This window comes from Syngnathoides biaculeatus, chromosome 7, assembly GCF_019802595.1.
Source record: "Syngnathoides biaculeatus isolate LvHL_M chromosome 7, ASM1980259v1, whole genome shotgun sequence".
Classification (NCBI taxonomy): domain Eukaryota; kingdom Metazoa; phylum Chordata; class Actinopteri; order Syngnathiformes; family Syngnathidae; genus Syngnathoides; species Syngnathoides biaculeatus.
The window spans coordinates 10,817,348-10,838,162 of record NC_084646.1 but is presented as its reverse complement, the minus strand read 5'-3'; the positions used below and the strand labels follow the sequence as shown (position 1 = coordinate 10,838,162).

Below are 20,815 nucleotides of genomic sequence, written 5' to 3'. Positions count from 1 at the left end.
CACGTGTTGAGTAAAAATATATATATAATTATTTGGAAAATAGATCAAATACTGTACATCACAAAAATTAAAACTCATACACATACATACATATATATAAAAACATTTCTGTTAAAATTGAATAAAATTTTAAAAAATCTGAAAAGGGGGTGAAACCCCCCAAAGACTGAAATATAAATCACGTCATCATTTTTGAGGGTGACAAAAGAAAAGGAGCCACAGTGTGCTGAAACAAAACGGGACTTTAATTTGCAGGGAAATTAAAACAAACAAAAATCGGATATCAACACGCCAGTTCAATACAAAACAACCCCAAATAAAAACAAGGTTCATTTCTCATATCAAATCACCGTTCAGGAATAATTACCATCCAAAAAAAAAAAAAATCAAAATAATCCACTTTTGTGAGCCTGTAGTGTGATTTTACAAATAATTTAACAATTCAATTGGAAATCTTCGGCATAATTAAAAATTAAAACATCTCAGCGACTAGCATCATAAAATGTCACACTAACGTGTACGTCCATTGATATACATATATATATATATTTAACAAAAAAAAGGGCCCAAGAATTCTGCTACTGTTGGCTGAAATAAAAAAAAAAAAGCAAATTGAAAAAAGGTGAAAATATGCATGAAAAAGTCTCTCCTTTTGTTAGCAAAACACTATTCAAAATAACATTTTACATTTTACATCAGTACAAAGATCTGAATTGAAAAATAGTTGCAATGAAAAAAACGGGCTCTTGTTCCTTTTTTTTCTCATTAGACAGTAAAAAAATGACACCGTGGATCAAAAAATCTGCAAAATATGCAATGAAAAAAATAAAATCTGCATCTTAAAAAGATTTCACGCGGCAATCCTTTTTTGTACAAACAATAGAAACGGTATTGCACGTCACAACACAGAATCGAGGTTAGTCAGCCTTTCAAAATGTCTTATTTGATCAAATAATTATTCAAGTTTCACAGCGGGAGAATCTCAAGTGTCAAAGAAGAAGAGAACAAAACCTTCACGCGCGTGTATGAAAATAGCAATCATATCAAAAACTGTGCCGTGGTATGTGTGTATGTGTATGTGTGTGATTGCGCTATCATTTTGTGTTGGAACTAAATGTTTGGAAATAATCAACGCCTCTGTTGCCGGGTCAATTTGACCCCGGGCATGGCTAATTACTGCCAAAGTGACCCCCCCCCCCCAAAAAAAAAAAAAAATCCCAAATAACATTGTTCATATCTCATTGTTAATTAACAAGTTCAAGCATCGTTTGGTGATGGCGCTTCAACGGCAAGAATACGCTTGTTTTTCTTCCAAACTAAATGCGGCGAGCTAAAATTGGACCGATTCAATCAAAAACAAAAGCAAAGAAAAACAAAATGGTTTAAGTCTCATGTTCAACAAAAGAAATGAAAAGGAATGCAAATCAGTCTGTTCCAGGCTCTTTCCAAAAGTTTTGGTAATCAGGAAAATAGCGGTCGAGAATATTTACGTTGAAAAATACGTCGCGGGCAAAGTGGCCACCGGGAGCAGAATCAGAAAGAAAAATCAAGACGGCTCTCAAAAATCACTCTGACTCGGTCAATTTGTGTATTATTGTGCGCGGAGGGGAAAGAATACATCCCGAAAAGTACGAATATTGTGGCCTACATGTGCTGATGCACCGATGCTATTCCAATATCCATTACATTATCGATGCTATTTGTCAGCACGTCTATGGCATTTTGTATTGCAAAGTCGTCTGGTTGCTTTAAATGCACGATTTTAGTTTGGCGGCAACGTTTTTACAAAACCAAATCAACAGTCATCCATCCATCCATCCATTTTTTTAGCAGCTTATCCTCACTAGGGTTTCGGGCGCCCTGGAGCCTATCTCGGCTGTCAGCGGGCAGGAGGCGGGGGTACACCCTCAACCGTTCGCCGGCCAATCGCAGGGCACATGGAGACAAACGACAGGCGCACTCACAATCACACCTCGGGGCAATTTAGAATTTTTCCAATTAATGATGCATGTTTTGGGGATGTGGGGGGAAACCGGAGTGCCCCCGCCCGGAGAAAAGCCACACAGGGACACGGGGAGAACAGGCGAACTCGCCCACCCCAGTAAAAAAAAAAAAAATTCTGAATAATTATCTAAAAGTATCATGTCATTTCAGTCAAAATTTAGGGATTTAGGGCAAGTCTCACAAAAAAAAAAAAAAATGTTTTTGCGAGTATGTCCTGTTTTTGGGTCAAATTGACCCATTTTAATGTCTGGAGAAAAACAACAACAACAGTTAAAACGAGTTTTTTTTTTGTTTTTTTTTTTGGTAGTGTGAAATTAGCATGGCTCAAAAAGAATGAGAATTATGTTATTTGGGATTTTTTCCTCTTTCAATTTCTGCAACAAGAGGGGAATGTCATTGCCATTTTAATAGTCATATTTAAATAGAAAAATACAATCAAAATGAAATGGGTTTTTTTTCAGCTACAAAAATAGTGAAATAAACGTGTTTTGCTTTTGTTTACAAAAATGGACAAAACGACGACGACGACAAGGGTGACGGGTGACCGTATTCCAACCTCGGGGACGACATTAAGAATATATTCAAAATGATTGAATTGCTTCTCTAGTCACATGATCACACGCAGACTTCACACACCAACAAATGAAAATGTCACAATAAATCATCTGCAGGAAAATAAATAACAGGAAGCTTCTGAAGACAATCTGCGCTTGAATCACGTACGAGGAAGAAGAAACATCTCAAAAATGAGCGCACGATAAAATACATACGGCTGGATTCAGGGAAAAAAAAAGAATAAAAAAAAAAAAATAATAAAGGAATCGGGGAAGGTCCAGTGAGGGGAATTTGTTGACACAATCGACAGCAAATACGGACTTGTACAGTACCGTCGAAAGGGAGATTGTCCCCAAACATCGTCCCGTTCCAATCGTTTGCATCCGCGTCACCTTGGAAACGGTGAACAGCGCCTGCGCCACGCACACGGATGAAGATTTAAAAAAAAAAAAAAAAAAATTAAAATACAACAAAAATGAAAACATACACACAACCACTTGAACATCACAAGCATTTTTTCGTCCACTGAAAGTCGACAGCAAAATTGCGTTTTTCAGCGCAAACGGACACAAAAGCACGAAAGCATGCACAAATGCATCACCGCAATAAAAACGTTATTTCTTATTTATTCTTTTTTTTTTTTTTTAACTTTTGTGTTATGTGCACGAACAGCAAGGAGCGTCCTTGACTTGTTCAACAGTGTCGCCAACTCAAAAGCGACCAAGAAATGTCATTTCTTTTTTTCTTTCTCTCTTATTTTGACATTTCCAAGTGCAGTGGAACCTCAGTTGACCCGAGTTTTTGTTTATTATTCTCATTTTTTTTAATCTGAATTGTGCGCCGGTTTTCGCACAGCCGTTCAGTTTTCGTACAAAAACAAAGACGTGATTTGGTCACGTGCGTATTTTGTAAATTATGTACGACGCGCTCAACAGAAACCTCCGCTTAACATGTCCTGTCAAAAAAGTACACCTTCAAAATAAAAGTACGGCAGTTTCACCACAGTTGCATTCGATAAGCAAGCACAAAATCATTTGAGTGCGATTCCTAAACAGGCCAAAGAAAGTGTGGCGGAAGCCTTGGTGCTTTTATTTTGAAGGCCCGGCTTTTGACAGGATGCTACGCCAATGTCGCCCCGACTTGTCCCAGTGTTGTCGAGCACATCGGGAGGCTTGTTATTGACTTGGGTCGTGAATAAAAGCTTGCAGTTTGGAACACGGAACCGTTTTTACACGACGCAACCGAAACTTTAGTGTCGGCCATTTTGTACAGAGCGTGAAAAACAATATAAATCTAAGAGATAACACGTGGTAAATGTTCCTTTGTCGATTTCATGTGTTGTCTACATTTATTGCGCGCATATTTTGTATGTAAACCTATAGTTCCGAATATTTTTTTTTTCCTGGAACAGATTAATTGATTTTCATTTCTTTCAATGGGAAATATTGTTTTGGCTTTCATTCAATTCAGTTTTAGTCGGGATTTCGTGCGAATCGAGGTTCCACTGTGAGAATTTGTGTCAAATCAACACTTTTGTTGGCAACGTAACTCCCAAATTCAAAATACAAATATTGACATTCAGGACATTTATTTGCAGAACATAAAAAAAACCCCTTTCTTTTTTTTCAATTTTTAAATCTCATTATTAACTCGCAGAAACTGCTTGGGATTCATAATATAAATGACAGGAGGGTCCAAATCAAGTACCGTCATTTCCGACCTATAAGATGCGCTTTCAACCCTGCGGCTTGTGCGGTGATGCGGCTAATTCGGGCATTTTTTTTCTAACGCCCGCAACGGGGCGCTCGAGTGGAAAAGTTAGGAGTGACACCCGTGGAACTTATGTGTCGAGGAAGTGACTTTTACCAGTCTGCTTTTTCTTTTTAAACTGGCCGTATTAACGCCGTGTTAGCGTGTTGCTGCCCCGTCTCAGTGATTTTTACCGCTACGTTTTTTTTTTTTTCATTTTAATTGGCCTTGTTAGCGCGGTGCTAGCTTTAGCGGCACGCTAGCGCGTTTCTGCCGTTACTGCCGCGTCTCAGTGATTTAGGTATGTGTTGTTTTTTTGTTTCTTTCCGGCTCTGTTAGCACTACCGTGTTGTTGCTACATTAAGCTAAGCTAAGGTATTAAAACTTTGAAATCTCCCTCTGTGTACAGTCTTTCTTTGCAAATATCTCGTGTTTCAATGTGGGCACTCGCGGCTTTCACACAGGTACGGCTTATGTATGTACCAAATGGTATTTCCTTTACAAATGTACTGGGTTAGGTTTATAATCCGGTGCGCTGCGTAGGCCGGAAATTACGGGATTTGTCCTCCACAATTAGCGCACTGGTCATTTTCTTGATAGCAGCGACGTTTCCGAAGATAGCTTGTTGCGTATAAATGTTGACTACAACGAGCAGATTCTGAGGTATAATTTCGTGGAAAATCGTGATGCGCTTGTTTTACCTTTTAAAAAAAAAAAAAAAAAAAAAAAAAATGGTCACAGTTTTTCTTGTCTTTTTTTAAAAAAAAAAAAAAAAAAAAAAAAAAAAAAGGTATAAACGGCACTGACGCGGAAACTGAAGGTGGACCGAGCGGAGCCGTAAATTTCGCGCCCGTCTGTCTTGACTGTATGCGAAAGGCAAATGTGGAGAAATTCCCACGTCACGACTGGGACGTCGCACATTTGCGGGCAAACGCTCGGAAATCTTCTGCTCCCCGCGACCGTTCGCTACCTTTGGTGCAAACGTTCCCATTTCTTCTTCTTTTCGTCTCAGGTACAAAAATAAGAATCTCCCAAAACGTATCAAACTTCTTGTTCTCTTCGGAGAAAAGATGCAAGTAGCGCAAAAAAAGAGCCTGAGATGTGCGGTGGAGACGAATTTGGCCGCTTTCTCGAGTGGTTGGCGATGCGTTTGGTGCAGGGGGCAGGGTGTGCAAACTTTTTCTGCCGAGGGCCGCACGTATACAGAAAATTCCAAAGATGCCAGGGAGACTTTGACGTCCATCTTCAAATTAATCCATCGGTGCCGTGAAAATTTGTACATTCAAGTACGTTTTTTTTTTTTTTTTCCCACAAACGTCCGACTGATTTTCATGGTCTGCTTTTTTCATGCGTTCTCAACCAATTCGAAGGGTGGAAAAACTGAGAAGTAGCGTGAAACTCCGCCTCAAAGCCTGAAATTGTCCGAAATTGTCGACCGTTTCCTTCTTTGACGGTAACGAGCCGAAGTGGTTTGCCCTAAACGCTTCGGCGCAAAGGCAGAAGGAAAGTTCGCGTTCAACCGCTTCATTGGAATTATTATTATTTAATTTTTGGAAACTGCATCGACGGCCCTACGAGCTTTGAAAAAGAGTCGTTTGCTTTTGTGACGTATTCACGGCTTGGATTTTTGTTTCCAATTCAAGTATACGATGGCGGCGAGCCACAACTGCCACCCGGGCCGGAGCTCGGACAACCCGGTTTTGGCGCCACGCGTCCCTAGTTCCAGCGGAAGTGGATCTGGCGCGGGCGGTCGGCGCCCTCCTTGACCAGCGGCTTGTGGAACTCGCGGCCGGCGCGCGAGTGGATGTTGGCCCAGCAGAACTCGCAATAGTACTGCAGGCAGGTGACGTTGGCGCAGAAGAAGGGCGCGAACTTGCCGCCGCAGCGGGCGCCCTGGCACTCGTCGCACAGCTGGTCGTCCAGTACGTACGGCTTCACCTCCACCTGCAGGGGGGGCCGCAAGGCCGAGCACCAATTTCAAACCAGAAACGGGAAAATGGGGGCAAGACGCTTTCACACATTTCCTAAAACCAGCAGAAATTATTGAATAAAAATTGTCTGAACTGCTAATTTGCGTTTTCGGGATTCCTTATCGCAACCCCCACGAAAAAAACCAAAACAAAAAAAATTCGCCGTTATCCAAGCCTCTTATCCTCACAAGGGTTGCGGAAAGCCGGAGCCTATCCCAGCTAGCTTCGAGCGAAAGACGGAGTACACCCTGAACTGGTCGCCGGTCAAGTCGGAGGGCAGATCGACCCCACGCTGTCCGCACCAAAGGCGGGCGTCTGTACCACTACGCCATCAGCGACTCCAAACAAAATATGTATTTTCAAAACATAAAATACAGTTGAATTTGTAGGTGGCGGAGCACGAGTGTGCGGGGGGGCGTGGGGGGGGGCTGGGGTCTACAGTTTCCTCAAAATTTTCCCCAATTGGTCGCCGATTCCCCGGTTATCCAGACAGGAGGAATAAACGGCCCCATATCCCGTCCTACGTTCCCGTCGTAATCGATACTCCGTTGATGACTCGACTTGGGCGTTTCATTGGTTCCATGAGCGCACACTCCACCAAAGTCGCATGGCGAAAATCGGCGGCGGAGGGGATGTAAACCTCGTACCCGCTTGTCGATGTCGCCGTGCTGCAGTTGCACAAATCGGGCGCTGATGGCGGCGATGTAGCTCTGCTGATTGGAGAAGGCCACCCGTCCCGCCCCCTTGGGGTACTTGAGCTCCGGGTCGGTGTCGATCCCGGCGTAGCAGACGCCGCCGTAGAGGCGGTCCATGATCGTGGCCAGCTCGACTAGACGGGAAGGCAGACGATCGGAGTTATCGATCCCGAAGGTCCCGGTGCAGAAGAGACCAGACGCCGGCCGTTACCCGCTCTCAGGGGTCGAGGGACGCCCCCCACAAATATGGTCTTGCGCGGGTCCAGGGGCTGAGATCCGTCCATCACAAAGTCGCTGTCGCTCAGGTTCCACGGGCGGATTTGCACCTGCAGAGGAAACTACTTTCAGATCCCTTTCATTTCAGCAATTCTTTACGAATGAAACTTCCCACAGAAATGTATCATCATAAACGGGAATGAACCGGAATTCACAAAATTTGAAGTCGCCTCTCAATTTAGTCACTTCGTCAACTGGAATCCATCCCTTTACTCCCATGGACGTATAAACTCGTCTTTCTCATCCCCGGGGGTATTTTGGGGCAACAAAATATTTACATTTATCCGTTCAAGTAGTCCGGTTTGCGAATGAAAGTTTCCAGATTCCCCACGGGCGTAACCGAGAACATTTCCAGAAGTCTTCCCTTTGAGAGCCGTCGGACTCACGGGTTTGTCCTTGATGGTGGGGCTGGAGACGCGCAGGTACAACTTTCCGTCCTCCTCCATGCAGGCTTCAATCAGGGCCTGCACCGACGTCTCGTCCTGGAAAAGCAGGAAGGCGTATCCTTTGGGCGGAAAGTAGGACTTGCTCTCGGCTTTGTGAGGCCAGTCCACCACCAGGTGGCCGAAGCGGCGGAAGCTGGACGTTATTTCATCTGCAGGAGAAGTGCGAATAAGTAAGATGGCCTTTTCGTCAGTATTCCCGGAAACCGGGAACCCTCGAGTGATCGCCGCTTCTTTTTATGTCTATGTGGGCATTCCAGTTCTCTGGTTCACTCGGGATGATGAACACTACCTAACAACACAAAATCCAAGGGAACCACCCAACCAAAACACAAACCCAACAACCACACCCCATAAGCCAAAACCTGTACCCAAATATCAACCAAGCAACACGCAAACCAAGCATGTTTTTGGTGTGATCCTGCGCAGTAACGATCCGCACCAGACGTTTTGCAGTTGGTTAATAGTTGCCAGATACAAACAGTCGGTACGTGTACATCGTGCAGCTTCCGGGCCATCTCTCAGATTGATTGGTTTGTTCTTGGGTGATCACTTTGACCCTAGTAGCAGAAGTAACCGAATCTAAATCTGTTAGTTCTCAGGTAATCGCTGGTTCAGGTCAGGATTGAGTTCACGACGCGTCTGTCACGAGCAAGAAAGGACCACGGCCAAGAGGGGCGTGACCCGGCCACCGCCATCTCTGACACCTGTCAACGGTCACAGCTCTTTCGCATCAGGCATTTGCCAGTTCGTTGCCCTGACTTACTGAGTTGCATTCACTGACAGTAGGATTCTCCACCACTTAAAATAGCGGAGTCTTGAGCTATCCTTGTCACAGTGTCAAGTCCTAGTTCATAGTTTGTCTCCTCGTCATCGGACCTCTTTTGGATTCCGCCTAGCCTAGCGTTTCTGTACCTCTTCCCTCTCGGACTGCTAACATCGTGTATGACCCTGTTCCTCAACTGAACCACGCCTAACATCATGCCCTCGCCTCGGAGTCCTGCATTTGGGTCCAGCCCCGCACCGTTGGTTCGCGACGGTGGGTATAATTAGCTTCAACCCAATGGTTAGGATCAGACGGAACAAAAAAAAAAATCGTTTCAAGTGATTCAATAAAGATTACTCATGAATTGTACCTAGATAAATATGGAGAAAAAAAAAAACATACTTAATGTTCAAATGCAAAGGTATTGAATTGAAACATTAAATACAACTGAACTGTACGCAGGTATGATTCAGTCTCCCACTAGAGGGAGCCTGCACACCACACTGACAATCAGCGTCTCCGAAAACCCGATCAAGGCTCGTCGTCCTCACCTTCATCGATGTCAGGTGGCAGCCCGCCCACAAACACCTTGCGCGAGAAGCGTTCCACGCGCTCGCCGTTCTGATGCGAGAAGCAGCCGGCCGGGCCCAGGACCCCCGGGACCCCCGGCGCCCCCGGAATCCCCGGTCCGCCGTCCAGGAGATTGTCGTCGACGGGGAACAGAGACGAGCGCCCTGGGAGAGCGGATCGGTCGACAGCAGGTGAGGCCCGACCACGCGTCGAGGTCAAACGCCGTCACGCCCACGAGGATTCGGCCACAATCCATTTGAAATGTAAAGCCGGAAAGGACAAAGCCGCCGTCCTCGCGACTTCCAACGACATCAAGCGTGCCCGCGGCGGTACCGACCACGACAACAAGAACACAAAAACAACACGCCGGCACACCACGGATGACTTTTTTTTTTTTTTTTTTTAAACAAGCATTCAATCAAATCGGCACATGTAGAAACAGAGGAGCAAAAAAATGTCCAATTTGGGGTTCATCTATCTATAAAAACAAAAAACGGCATGATGTAAATTGCATTGATTATTTGCGTGAATGGACAAAAATAGCATCGACCAAACGGCCTCATTTTCTATGAGGTCAACGAACGTTAATCCGGCGTTCGTGGCGGGCTGCTGAGTCTCTGAATCCAAATTGGGCAAAAACAAAAGCACAGCGGGTTGAAAATTGGCCACATTTTGAAAACAAAAGGCCGGATAAAAACGAAGTGAAGGTTTACCTCGACGTCTCCCATAGCTCCTTGCTGCATGCAAATGTAGAAAACGAGGTTCAGCTTTTTAGCGCTAAAAACGTACATACGGTCTAATTCCGAACAAGTACATTTAATATGAATGAAAGACATTATTACACTAACACTGTGCTTAAATACTGTCTGTGTGTGGGTGGGGGGGACTGCTTAAATAATAATAATAATAAAAACATACTAGCCCTAACTTTGGACCTTACAAACACTTCTGAACGAATAAATGTAAACGTATTGTACTTAAAATTGAACTTTACTGAAGAAATGTGCTGGATTAAAAAAAAATATTAACGGAAAATGAAGGACAGTTTGAATTCAGCCATTCTTCGCGGACCACGAGTGGGACCCCGAATCCCGCATGCGAGAGAAGAAACATTTGCGCTGCTGAATTATTGCGGAGGCGTCGCTGGAAGCGAACTCCGTAACGACGTGGAGAGATAATTACCGTTGAGCGTGAGGAGCCCGTCTGCGGCCGGGTTCAAGCATCCAATACGGCCTGGACAAAAAAAAAAAAAACCAAACATACTCCGTCACGTTGCGCAGCAACATTGTGAGCTAGCTAGCCAAGTGAAAATTAGCACAGCAATTTAGGAAGGGTTAGGACGGAGAACTCAGCGAGTAATTCATGCGAAGCACCACTTATGTCGAAATGAAACTCCTCAACTCACTTCAACACAGTGGCTCCACAGCAATAGTGAGGACAAAAAACCTTGACCGAGCGAAAATGCAGTCTACGTCTTGTGTTTTCCTTTTGACTCGCTACATCTGCTAGCTAGCAAGAGCTAAGAAACTAGCTTTGCTTTGGAAAATGCAAATGCATCTTTAATAATGGCGAATTCCACCATTTTTGAGGGCCTTGACAACCGCTCCCCAAAAGAGTTTTGGACTTTGGTTTGTTGACCACGAAGTATTTTGGGCAAGTACGCTTCCTGCTCGCACTGTTCGCGCACCTTGTTAGCTACTTTCTGGTCATTAAAAAGTACCTCGCTTTACTTGCTTTCTGTGATGGCAAAAAACAAACAAACAAACAAACAAACAAATATGAATTATATTTGAAAGAACAGGTTTGTGCTAAGGTTGTCGTATTATCTCTTTTATAGGTGTCCAACCGAAGAACCACTCGCCTAATTAGTTGGCTAGCTTAGCCTAAACAGTTCCGGACAGCTGTTGGAGCAACGAGCGAATGCCGGACGGGAAACGTTGACCTACTGCTTTGTTCTACAAGGGACGACCCGGCCAAAGCAGCTTTATTTTGAAAATTTCACACGAAGCTGGCTGCACCATATCAAGGTACTGACTTGTGCGTTTGGGAGCGGCTAAAAATAGCAACACGCCTCCTTCGCCTTCTTCTCCTCGGCTTGCTCGCCCCGCTGGCTGTCAAACGCAGCGTGTTAAAGGGCCACGCCGTCTAAAATTAGCATCGCGCGTTAGCCTTCACTCTGCGCTCAGGCCTTGTCGTCTCCATCTGCTGCTGCGGCGGCAACAACAAAGATGGGGGTCGGGGGTGAGGGTGGGGGGGGCTATTATGACCACCACCGGGGATGTTATGTTTAGTACATTTCTTAGCGGGATTACACGTAAAATCGACGTGCGCGGGGAATGCGCAAATGAATCATTTCCATCGAGCAGTACGGTTCGCTTCAGTTTGGCACGGCGGTAGAAAGTCCCAAGTTAGGGCAGCAAGATGGCCGAGGAGAAAAGGGGGGGGCCCTATTCTTGGAATTTCAGATGGGCTGGGGTGGGGGGTTCTGGAAATAACACTGGACTTTTCCGGTTTCCTCCCACGTCCCAGAAATATGCATTAATTGGAGACTCTTTATTGATTGGCCTGAGGTGCCATCGCGAGTTAAGCAACGCCGGTAATGACAAATGTGCACAATTTCGATGACATCGCTTCACGCGGGAACCCGGACAACTGAATGTACCGTTAAAAGTCCGACATTATCAAGATGAAACTGTTCGCAAGTTCTTTCGTGTCTTCGAAAGCAAACCTTTTCAAAATCTCAGACAAACTAATAGATGGCACGTCCAGATCACATTTTTCTGCCAGGAATGTTACATTTCGTAATTAAATGACATCATCTAGTTACATTGAACTACAGTAGTTACTCCCCGACACATAGCGCCGCATCATTGATAGTGTTAGCTAGCATACCAACAAACACGCTAGCAAATTGTATGAACGATTAAACAGGTTTGGATACGCTCCCCCACCGCAAAATCCGCAGAAAGGGGATTTCACGAACACCGAACGGCGAATATGCGGAGGAACCACTGATCGGATCCCTGGCAAACTTGCATCTGCTCGCTTGTGAATTTTACGGTTTTAGTCACCGCGTGGTGCTATAAATGCCCAGCCGGGGATCTGCGCAAATGAAGCTCTCAGCGGGGGGTGGGGTGGGAAATAAGCTGGGGGCAGAAACACGACGCAACTACTACAGGAGGCCTCGCGTTCTCCACACGGGTGGGTCGGCGGCGTTCACCTTTCAGGGTATCCTGCTCGGCTCGCATGATGTCAATCAGAGAGGTCTCCAGCGAATGCATGTTGAGACTCTCGTACATCCTCGAGCGGTCCTGGAAGCACCGGGTCGGGGGGACAAAAATCATCACAATTTGTCCCGGCAATAATAATAATAATAATAAAGCCTGTGCAGTATTTGGCTTGGCCGGGATTAACATTCTTTCCGTATTTATTGAGTGTTGGGGTGGGCGAGGTACGGTCGCCAGTGCTGTACACGCACAATTTCCAACTAGGAGAGTCCAGGAGTGGAAACCAGAAGCGGGAGTCCAGTAAGAACCTCACCACGCGACTATTCTGGTGTAGACCAGCTATCACGAGGACTTCATGCTTTGTCTTGACACGGAATCGGCCCTCGAATAGCCGGGGCACGCCGATCAGTCATCCTGGTCGACCTCACGTACGGTCCGTGCCCCCGTAGAACGTTCCGGGTCAAATTTGACACAGGCCAAGAAAATCCCCACTCTAGTCCATGACTTGGACTCTCCCAGTTTCCCGACTGCCATTCGACTTTTCAGATGCTGACAGGTGCAAGGTGGCTCCTTATCGGTAACGACTGTTCCCAGACCATCATTTGCGCTCTCTTAGCAAAACTGCGCCTTGGCGGCTCAGACGGGGCGTCCGTATTTTGGCAGATAGGCGCGAGATGGGCGTCCGTGCCGCTGCGGGAGTGAACACATCCAACTTCGATCGAGTCCGATTCCATTGTCGACATCGCTACTCCAGTCACTGTGATTTGAGGGGCGCGTTACGCGCTCGAGCGCCATCGCATCGCAAAACTGCACAGTCGAGCACGAAAAATCACATCCGTAAAATTTTCTTACGAGTAGAAATCCTTAGATATTGAAAGGCGTCACTTATTTTGTGTAATCTTGACCGATGTTCCCACTAAGCTGCGCCACTGCGCGGTTGCGGACTTGTCGCACACTCTCAGCGCGCGTGAAAACCGATCCAGCGCGGAGAACCACAGCCTGATGTGTTTTTTGTTTTTTTTTTTTAACCTGGAAGCACACGGTCTCTAACAACGAGCTGGGGTTCAGCCTACTTCTACTTCCTAGTTTACCTGACACCGCCCCCCTCTGCTCTTAAAGGGGTACACTCATAGTTACAAACAGAACTTCTTCTTCTTCTTCTTTTCCTTTCGGCTTGTCCCGTTAGGGGTCGCCACAGCGTGTCATCTTTTGCCATCTTAGCCTATCTCCTGCATCTTCCTCTCTAACCCCAACTGCCCTCATGTCTTCCCTCACCACATCCATAAACCTTCTCTTTGGTCTTCCTCTCGCTCTTTTGCCTGGGAGCTCCATCCTCAGCATCCTTCTACTAATATACTCACTCTCTCGCCTCTGAACATGTCCAAACCATCGAAGTCTGCGCTCTCGAATCTTGTCTCCAAAACATCCAGCTTTGGCCGTCCCTCGAATGAGCTCATTTCTAATCCTATCTGAGCTGCTCACTCCGAGCGAGAACCTCAACATCTTCATTTCTGCTTCCTGTCGTTTCTTCAGTGCCACCTCTCGTCTCTAATCCGTACATCATGGCCGCCCTCACCGCTGTTTTGTAAACTTTGCCCTTCATCCTAGCAGACACTCTTCTGTCACATAACACACCAGACACCTTTCGCCAGCTGTTCCAACCTGCTTGGACCCGTTTCTTCACTTCCTGACCACACTCTCCATTGCTCCGTATTGTTGACCCCAAGTATTTGAAGTCGTCCACCCTCGCTATCTCTTCTCCCTGTAGCCTCACTCTTCCCCCTCCACTTTTCTCATTCACGCACATATATTCTGTTTTACTTCGGCTAATCTTCATTCCTCTCCTTTCCAGTGCATGTCTCCATCTTTCCAATTGTTCCTCTGCATGCTCCCTGCTTTCACTGCATATGACAATATCATCTGCGAACATCATGGTCCAAGGGGATTCCAGTCCAACCTCATCTGTCAGCCTATCCATTACCACTGCAAACAGGAAGGGGCTCAGAGCTGATCCCTGATGCAGTCCCACCTCCACCTTAAATTCCTCTGTCACACCTAAGGCACACCTCACCATTGTTCTGCTGCCATCATACATGTCCTGTACTATTTTAACATACTTCTCTGCCACACCAGACTTACGCATGCAGTACCACAGTTCCTCTCTTGGTACTCTGTCATAGGCTTTCTCTAGATCCACAAAGACGCAATGTAGCTCCTTCTGACCTTCTCTGTACTTTTCCACGAGCATCCTCAAGGCAAATAATGCATCTGTGGTACTCTTTCTAGGCATGAAACCATACTGTTGCTCGCAGATACTTACTTCTGTCCTGAGTCTAGCCTCCACTACTCTTTCCCATAACTTCATTGTGTGGCTCATCAACTTTATTCCTCTATAGTTCCCACAGCTCTGAACATCCCCTTTGTTCTTAAAAATGGGAACTAGAAAACTTTTCCGCCATTCTTCAGGCATCTTTTCGCCCGCTAGTATTCTGTTGAATAAGTTGGTCAAAAACTCCACAGCCATCTCTCCAAATTGCTTCCATACCTCTACCGGTATGTCATCAGGACCAACTGCCTTTCCAGTTTTCATCCTTTGTAGTGCCTTTCTGACTTCCCCCTTAGTAATCATTTCCACTTCCTGGTCCTTCACTCTTGCCTCTTCAACTCTTCCTTCTCTCTCATTTTCTTCATTCATCAACTTCTCAAAGTATTCTTTCCATCTATTTAGTACACTACCGGCACCAGTCAACACAAGTTACAAACAGAACACACACCATAATTTTATATCTGCGGGCATGACTGACCACATCCGCAGATTTTTCAAATGTGTGTGATTGGCTACATTCTTTGCCATTCCCATCCCTGCTGTAAGTTTTGTTAAATATTATTTTCAGAAAGCTGAAAACTGGCTTCATTTTGGACTTTTTCTTCTGACATCTTTGCTCACAGGAGTTGAAAACAATCGAGCTCTTTTTTTGGCGTCATCCAATGGAACGGAAACGCACTGGGACCTGCGTCTTATCCGCCGAGGTTTTTTTTTTTACGGGTGGGGTGGAGGTGGTTTTGGTGGTGGGGGGGGGGGTTCCTTTGCCCGAGCGTCCTTTCAGCCTAAATGCGATCCAATAACAGCTCCGCGCAAAGCGGAGAGCCGTCACCGGCTGCCGAACGCAAAGCAGATAGGAAGGAAGGCGAACGTCTTGGAATGCGAACAATTCCCGATGTGACAGTGTTTATGGAAATGAAGCATCAGCGCCATCCGCCGTTTCCTGGAACAGGAAACTTGGCGGATGGCGCTTCGTGGTACTCCTGTCACCAATAATCCGATCTTGCAGCAGTGGTCGGTCTTTAACGACATTATCCTCACAAGGGTCGCAGGAGTGCCGGAGCCTATCCCAGCTGTCAACGGGCAGGAGGCGGGGCACACCCTGAACCGGTCGCCAGCCAATCGCAGGGCACAAAGAGAAAACTGTGGCACTCACAATCACACCGACGGGGCAATTTCGAGTGTCCAGTTAATCTCGCGTGTTTTTGGGATGTGGGAGGAAACTGGACTGCCCACCCGGAGAAAAGCCACACAGGCGGGGCCGGGATTGAACCCGCGACCTCAGAACTGTGAGGCCAACGCTTTACCGGCTGATGTAACCATGTACTGCATATTTTAAAGTGCAGTCGTACCTCCAGTTACGAACGGAACCCGTTCACTGACCGTGCTCGCATCTCAAATGAAACGAAGGGAAACGTGATCAAAAACTTTGGTTTTCCAACAAGTTATTCATGGTAAACATAAGACAAACTATTTTTGCAGCGGGGTACACAGAAAGTGCCGCATCCTGATTTTGACGCAAGCGCGTTTGCCAGTCGGGCGGACGAGGGCGTGTCCGCGAGACTTCCGGATGTCGAGACCTTGGCCGGTCCAGCTGCGAATTTGGTGAATTCGGTCGGCCCCGACGGGACAAGCCGAAAGGAAAGGAAGAAGAAGAAGGCAGGCTGAAAGGTACGCCAGCATCGTGCACGTGCGTGCTGAGCGTCAGATGGATTTCATTTGGAAATATGTCAACCCTTGAAATCATGAGAGAAATTTGTTCAAATGAGTAGTAGCAGTAGTTCCATAAATATTGTACGTTTTGAGAGCAATGAAGAAATATGATTCAATATCACTTCAAATAGCGGTGATTATTATTTTTAGCCAAGCAGCAGCAACACTTTCCTCGCTTTTCACAGTTCGGGAAGATGAAAAAAAACAAAACACAAATGTATGCCCACTGCAAAATTTGAGGACTTCTGATTCAAAAAAAACATTTTTACTATATTATACAACAATATCAACTGTGCTCTGCTGTAAAAGTAACAATATTTGAATAATTGCCACAAATTAGCAGCAAAGCAACTTTTTCTACTGCACAAGGCCAAGGCCTGAATAAAAGAAGCTCCTCAACTGACGCCACCAGATTATTATTTTTTTTCAGCGTCAGACACGGCTTTGGAATTGTTGTATTCAGAGAACTGCGAGACGGACGGACGGACTGGGAAGCGAATGTTCACCGTGGACGCCATCTTTGTCACGGGCGCGTCGCAAATATTTGCCTGCGTTTGTCTTCCTTTCGACGGACATTCGCCCTGGCTCAAAGTTGGGCGGGAGAGGAGACGGGCGGAATCGTACCTGCAGCGACGCCGCGGCGTCCGCGCGGAAAACGTTGTCGTCCGGCCACGACTTGGGCCCCGGCGAGGCGCCGGCCGAGCGGGGGAACTTGGGCGGCCCGATGACCCCGCCCTGGAAGGCCTTCTTGAGGGGGGAGGAGGCGCCCGCCCCCCTGCGGTGGTCCCGGCCCCAGGGCCCGCCTCCCGAGCTCCAGCCGTTGCCGCGGTGGGCGCCCCAGGGTGACGGCGGCTTCGTCGCGGGCTGCGGGCGAAGGGGTCACCGGACCGCAATTGAAAAACGTGAACATGTGCTATGATACGGATCGGGTTCCGTTCCATACGGTGACACTCTATTCATCCTCCGAGTCACAGCAGCAACATTCTAACCGCTCAAATGAATCACAACCGACCGACAAATACAAAAAGCAGCACTGAGTGGGAATCCAACAAAATGCAAAATCTACTCGAATCCAAGCAAGAAGAATTCAAAAAAAAAGAGATTTCAATGTTGCTCGGTGGTAAGTAATATCCATTTATATCCAATTTTTCTTTGCCGCTTATCCTCACAAGGGTCTATCCCGAACTGGTCGACGGGGCAATTTAGAGCGTCCAATTAATGTCGCATGTTTTTGGGATGTGGGAGGAAACCGGAGAAAAGCCACCCGGGGAGAACATCAAACCCGGGACCTCAGAACTGGGAGGCCAACGCTTTACCAGCTGAGCCACCGTGTAGTAAATAATACGCCGTGTATATTCTCACTGTGCCGTAATCTACTGTTGACGTAGTGATACAATGATGGATCATATTTGTCATTTATCAGCTCCTAGTTGGCAACAAGTTTGTCGGATAATCTTTAAGAAAAGATTTAGCGCTCCAGCACACTCGTTGTAAACTCTCCGACCACCTCCAAAACATTCAGAATTTGATATGATGCCAAAATAGCGAACTCGTTACATGAAACTCGGTGATAAAGGTACGCCTCACATCTGGCATCTTGGCCCCTGCGTAGGAATACAGACGAATGAAATCCGACGCAAAACATTTGGCCACAATCTGGTGAAATGTCCTCGTTTGGTGACCCTGAAAAGTTGGGAAAGCCCAAAATCGGGTCCGTCGTAAGTGGGGACCTGCAAAAGGCTCAAGGCTCCGTGCACAGGGGGCCGTTGGAGACCTTCTCTGCCGAGCCATCCTCTGAGCCGCTTATCCCCACGAGGGTGTCAGCGGGCGGGGTACACCCTGTACTGGTCGCAGGGCACACAAAGACAAACAACCGTTCGCACTCACAATCACACCTAGGGGCAATTTAGAGTGTCCAATCAATGCCGCATGTTTTCGGGATGTGGGAGGAAACCGGAGGACACGCAAACTGCACATAGGCGGGGCTGGGATTTGAACCCCGGTCCCAAGAACCAACGCTAACGCTAACCAGTCGCCGCGCTAGTTGCTTCTTCGAACTGTTAATTGTGCTGACCTCAAGTTCTGAGCCACAGCATGGTGCAACTCTGAATTTAGACATTGTCTGGATTTAAAAAGATGCTTACGAGTTACCAAACAATTGAAAATAATCTTTAAAAAAAAAAAATATATATATATATATATTGATTTGACACTCAAAATAAGTGCAAATACTACCGGCAGTGTGTTTCGCGGAAAAAATAACTAGCAACCCCCGTGGGTGGCGGGGGACCAAGTGAATCCGCGAAGATGCTGCGACGGCGCTTACCTGATGTCGGCCGCAGTTGCTCCTCTGCCGCGGCGGCAGGTGGGGCAGCTGCGGCCCGGTGGGCGACCTGCGGATCTGCGGCGAGAAAGGCCCGCCGAAGCCCTGCAAGAAGGCCGCGCTGACGCAGGAGGACGCCGGCGCCCCCGCGTAGAAGTCCGCGGCGGGGTGGCAGGGCGCAGGTGGAGCGGGAGCACCGGGAGGGGACGGCGAGCTGCACGTCTGCACCGACACCGACCAAGGCGTGCCGAAGCCCGGGAGGGAGGGCGAGGGCGAGGGCGAGGGCGAGCCGCCGCCGCCGCCGACGCTCGGCATCTCCGGGAAGCCGGCGCCCAGACCTCCGGACAACACGCCGTCATTGCCGCAGTTGACGCGGCGGGCCACGGGAGCGTCCATTGAGAAGCCACGCAGCGGGTTCACGGAAGTCGGAAGCAGCGGCGCCGGTGTCGCGGCATCGGCGTCCTCCTCTGCCGGCTCGAAGGGCGACGAAGAGGCCGCCGAGTGCCGCTGTCCGAGCTGAAGGTCACGGGCGGCCCGAGTCGAACGGAAGCCTCGCCGTTCGTGGTCCGCCGGCACGGTCGGGGCCGGCGCTGCGGGCTCCTCTTCGGCGGACGGCGGCGTCGGACGGCGTGTCACCCCCGCGGGCTCATCCTGCATGTTTTGCAGCAGCGATGCGCCTCGTTTTGCTTTTTAAATGATGACAATGTGCCGGGGGGAGGGGGGAGGGGGGGGGGGGGGCGTGTCTGGTAGAGAACGGGAGATGGGAGAAGGGGGGGGGGGGTCTGGGCTGAGCGGAACCGGCACCGGCTCCCGCTTTTCTTCGGGTCGATATGGCGAGCTTTCAGACACCGAGTGCGCTCTTTTTTTTTTTTTTTTTTTTTTTCGGGAGGGGTGTGTGTGGGGGGGTCTTGCTCGTCGCCGGCAACCCCCCCCCTCCTCGCTCCTGGGCTGCTGCGGCAAAGGGATTAAAGGTCTCAGACGGAACCGACGTCACGCTCGCATCACGCCCGGGTGCGCGCGCCTCGACTCGACGCCGACTCGCCTGCAAAAAAAGCGCCGCAGAATTTACGTCATTTTGCCCCCTTCGTTATTCAGAAAGTGCAGCCGTGGGGCCCGCGCCTTAAAAAAAAAAAAAAAAATAAGGCGATGGTAAATTAAAAATTAAAATAAAAACGGAAGGGAGGAAGGAAGGAAGGAAGGAAGGAATAATGGAACGAAAGAAAGGAGGGAGAGAGAGAAGAAGGAAGGGAGAAAGGAAGGAAGGGAGGAAGGAAGGAAGGAAGGAAGGAAGGAAGGAAGGAAAGAAGGAAGGATGCAAGGAAAGAAAGAAACGAGGGAGAGAAAAAGGTAGGAAGGCAGGAAGAAAGGAAGGAAGGGAGGGAGGGAGGGAGAGCGAAGAAGGCAGGCAGGAAGGAAGGAAGGAAATGAGGGAGAGAGAGACAAAAAGGTAGCAAGGCAGGAAGAAAGGAATGAAGGAAAGGAGGGAGAGAGAGAAGAAGGCAGGCAGGAAGGAAGGAAGGAAATGAGGGAGAGAGAGACAAAAAGGTAGCAAGGCAGGAAGAAAGGAATGAAGGAAAGGAGGGAGAGAGAAGAAGGAAGGAAGGAAGGAATCGAGGGAGGGGAGGAATGAAGGAAAGGAGGGAGAGAGAAGAAGGCAGGTAGGAAGGAAGGGAGGGAGGGAGGGGAGGAAGGAAGGAAATGAGGGAGAGAGAGCCAGACAAAAAGGTAGGAAGGCAGGAAGAAAGGAATGAAGGGACGGAGAGAGAAGAAGGAAGGAAAGAAGGAAGGAATGGGGGGAGGGGAGGAATGAAGGAAAGGAGGGAGAGAGAGAAGAAGGAAGGAAGGAAGGAATCGAGGGAGGGGAGGAATGAAGGAAAGGAGGGAGAGAGAGAAGAAGGGAGGAAGGGAAGGAAGGAACTCTGCAGGGAAAACTGCACGTTTGTGGATGAGCAGACGGCTCTCATATATTGGGGACGGTTTCGGCCTCAATGGGCAACAAATCGGATTTGGATTCTGATTCTGGCGGACGGTGCAAATGGATTCACGTACAGGTGAGATTCATGACTTCTTGCCGCGACGAACAAAATCTGCTCTTCTCGCAGCACCTGGAACGTTGGGCGAACCCCCCCCCCCCCCCGCCAACTATCCTTCCCTAAAAATTTGCACCAGAAGGTTCCAGATGGGACGGTTCCACCCGCCAG

At 47.8% G+C, this 20,815-nt stretch overlaps 1 protein-coding gene across 3 annotated transcripts; it reads right to left on the bottom strand.

The window, feature by feature from the left end:
* Positions 1-5,076: 5,076 nt before the first annotated feature.
* cpeb2 (cytoplasmic polyadenylation element binding protein 2) lies at positions 5,077-19,786 on the bottom strand. Of its 3 annotated transcripts, XM_061825985.1 has the most exons (10): positions 18,618-19,786; positions 16,916-17,155; positions 12,249-12,339; positions 10,211-10,261; positions 9,742-9,765; positions 9,010-9,192; positions 7,636-7,844; positions 7,185-7,299; positions 6,926-7,107; positions 5,077-6,252 (listed from the first exon to the last, which is right to left on the bottom strand). In XM_061825985.1, exons 1-10 carry the CDS (start codon positions 19,269-19,271, stop codon positions 6,025-6,027), a joined length of 1,977 nt encoding a protein of 658 aa, XP_061681969.1. In that variant the 5' UTR covers positions 19,272-19,786; the 3' UTR covers positions 5,077-6,024. The 3 variants fall into 3 exon arrangements, with proteins under 3 accessions (XP_061681969.1, XP_061681971.1, XP_061681972.1); XM_061825987.1 differs by lacking the exon at positions 9,742-9,765 and having other exon boundaries at positions 18,618-19,785; XM_061825988.1 differs by lacking the exon at positions 16,916-17,155 and having other exon boundaries at positions 18,618-19,783.
* Between the last annotated feature and the right edge of the window lie 1,029 nt (positions 19,787-20,815).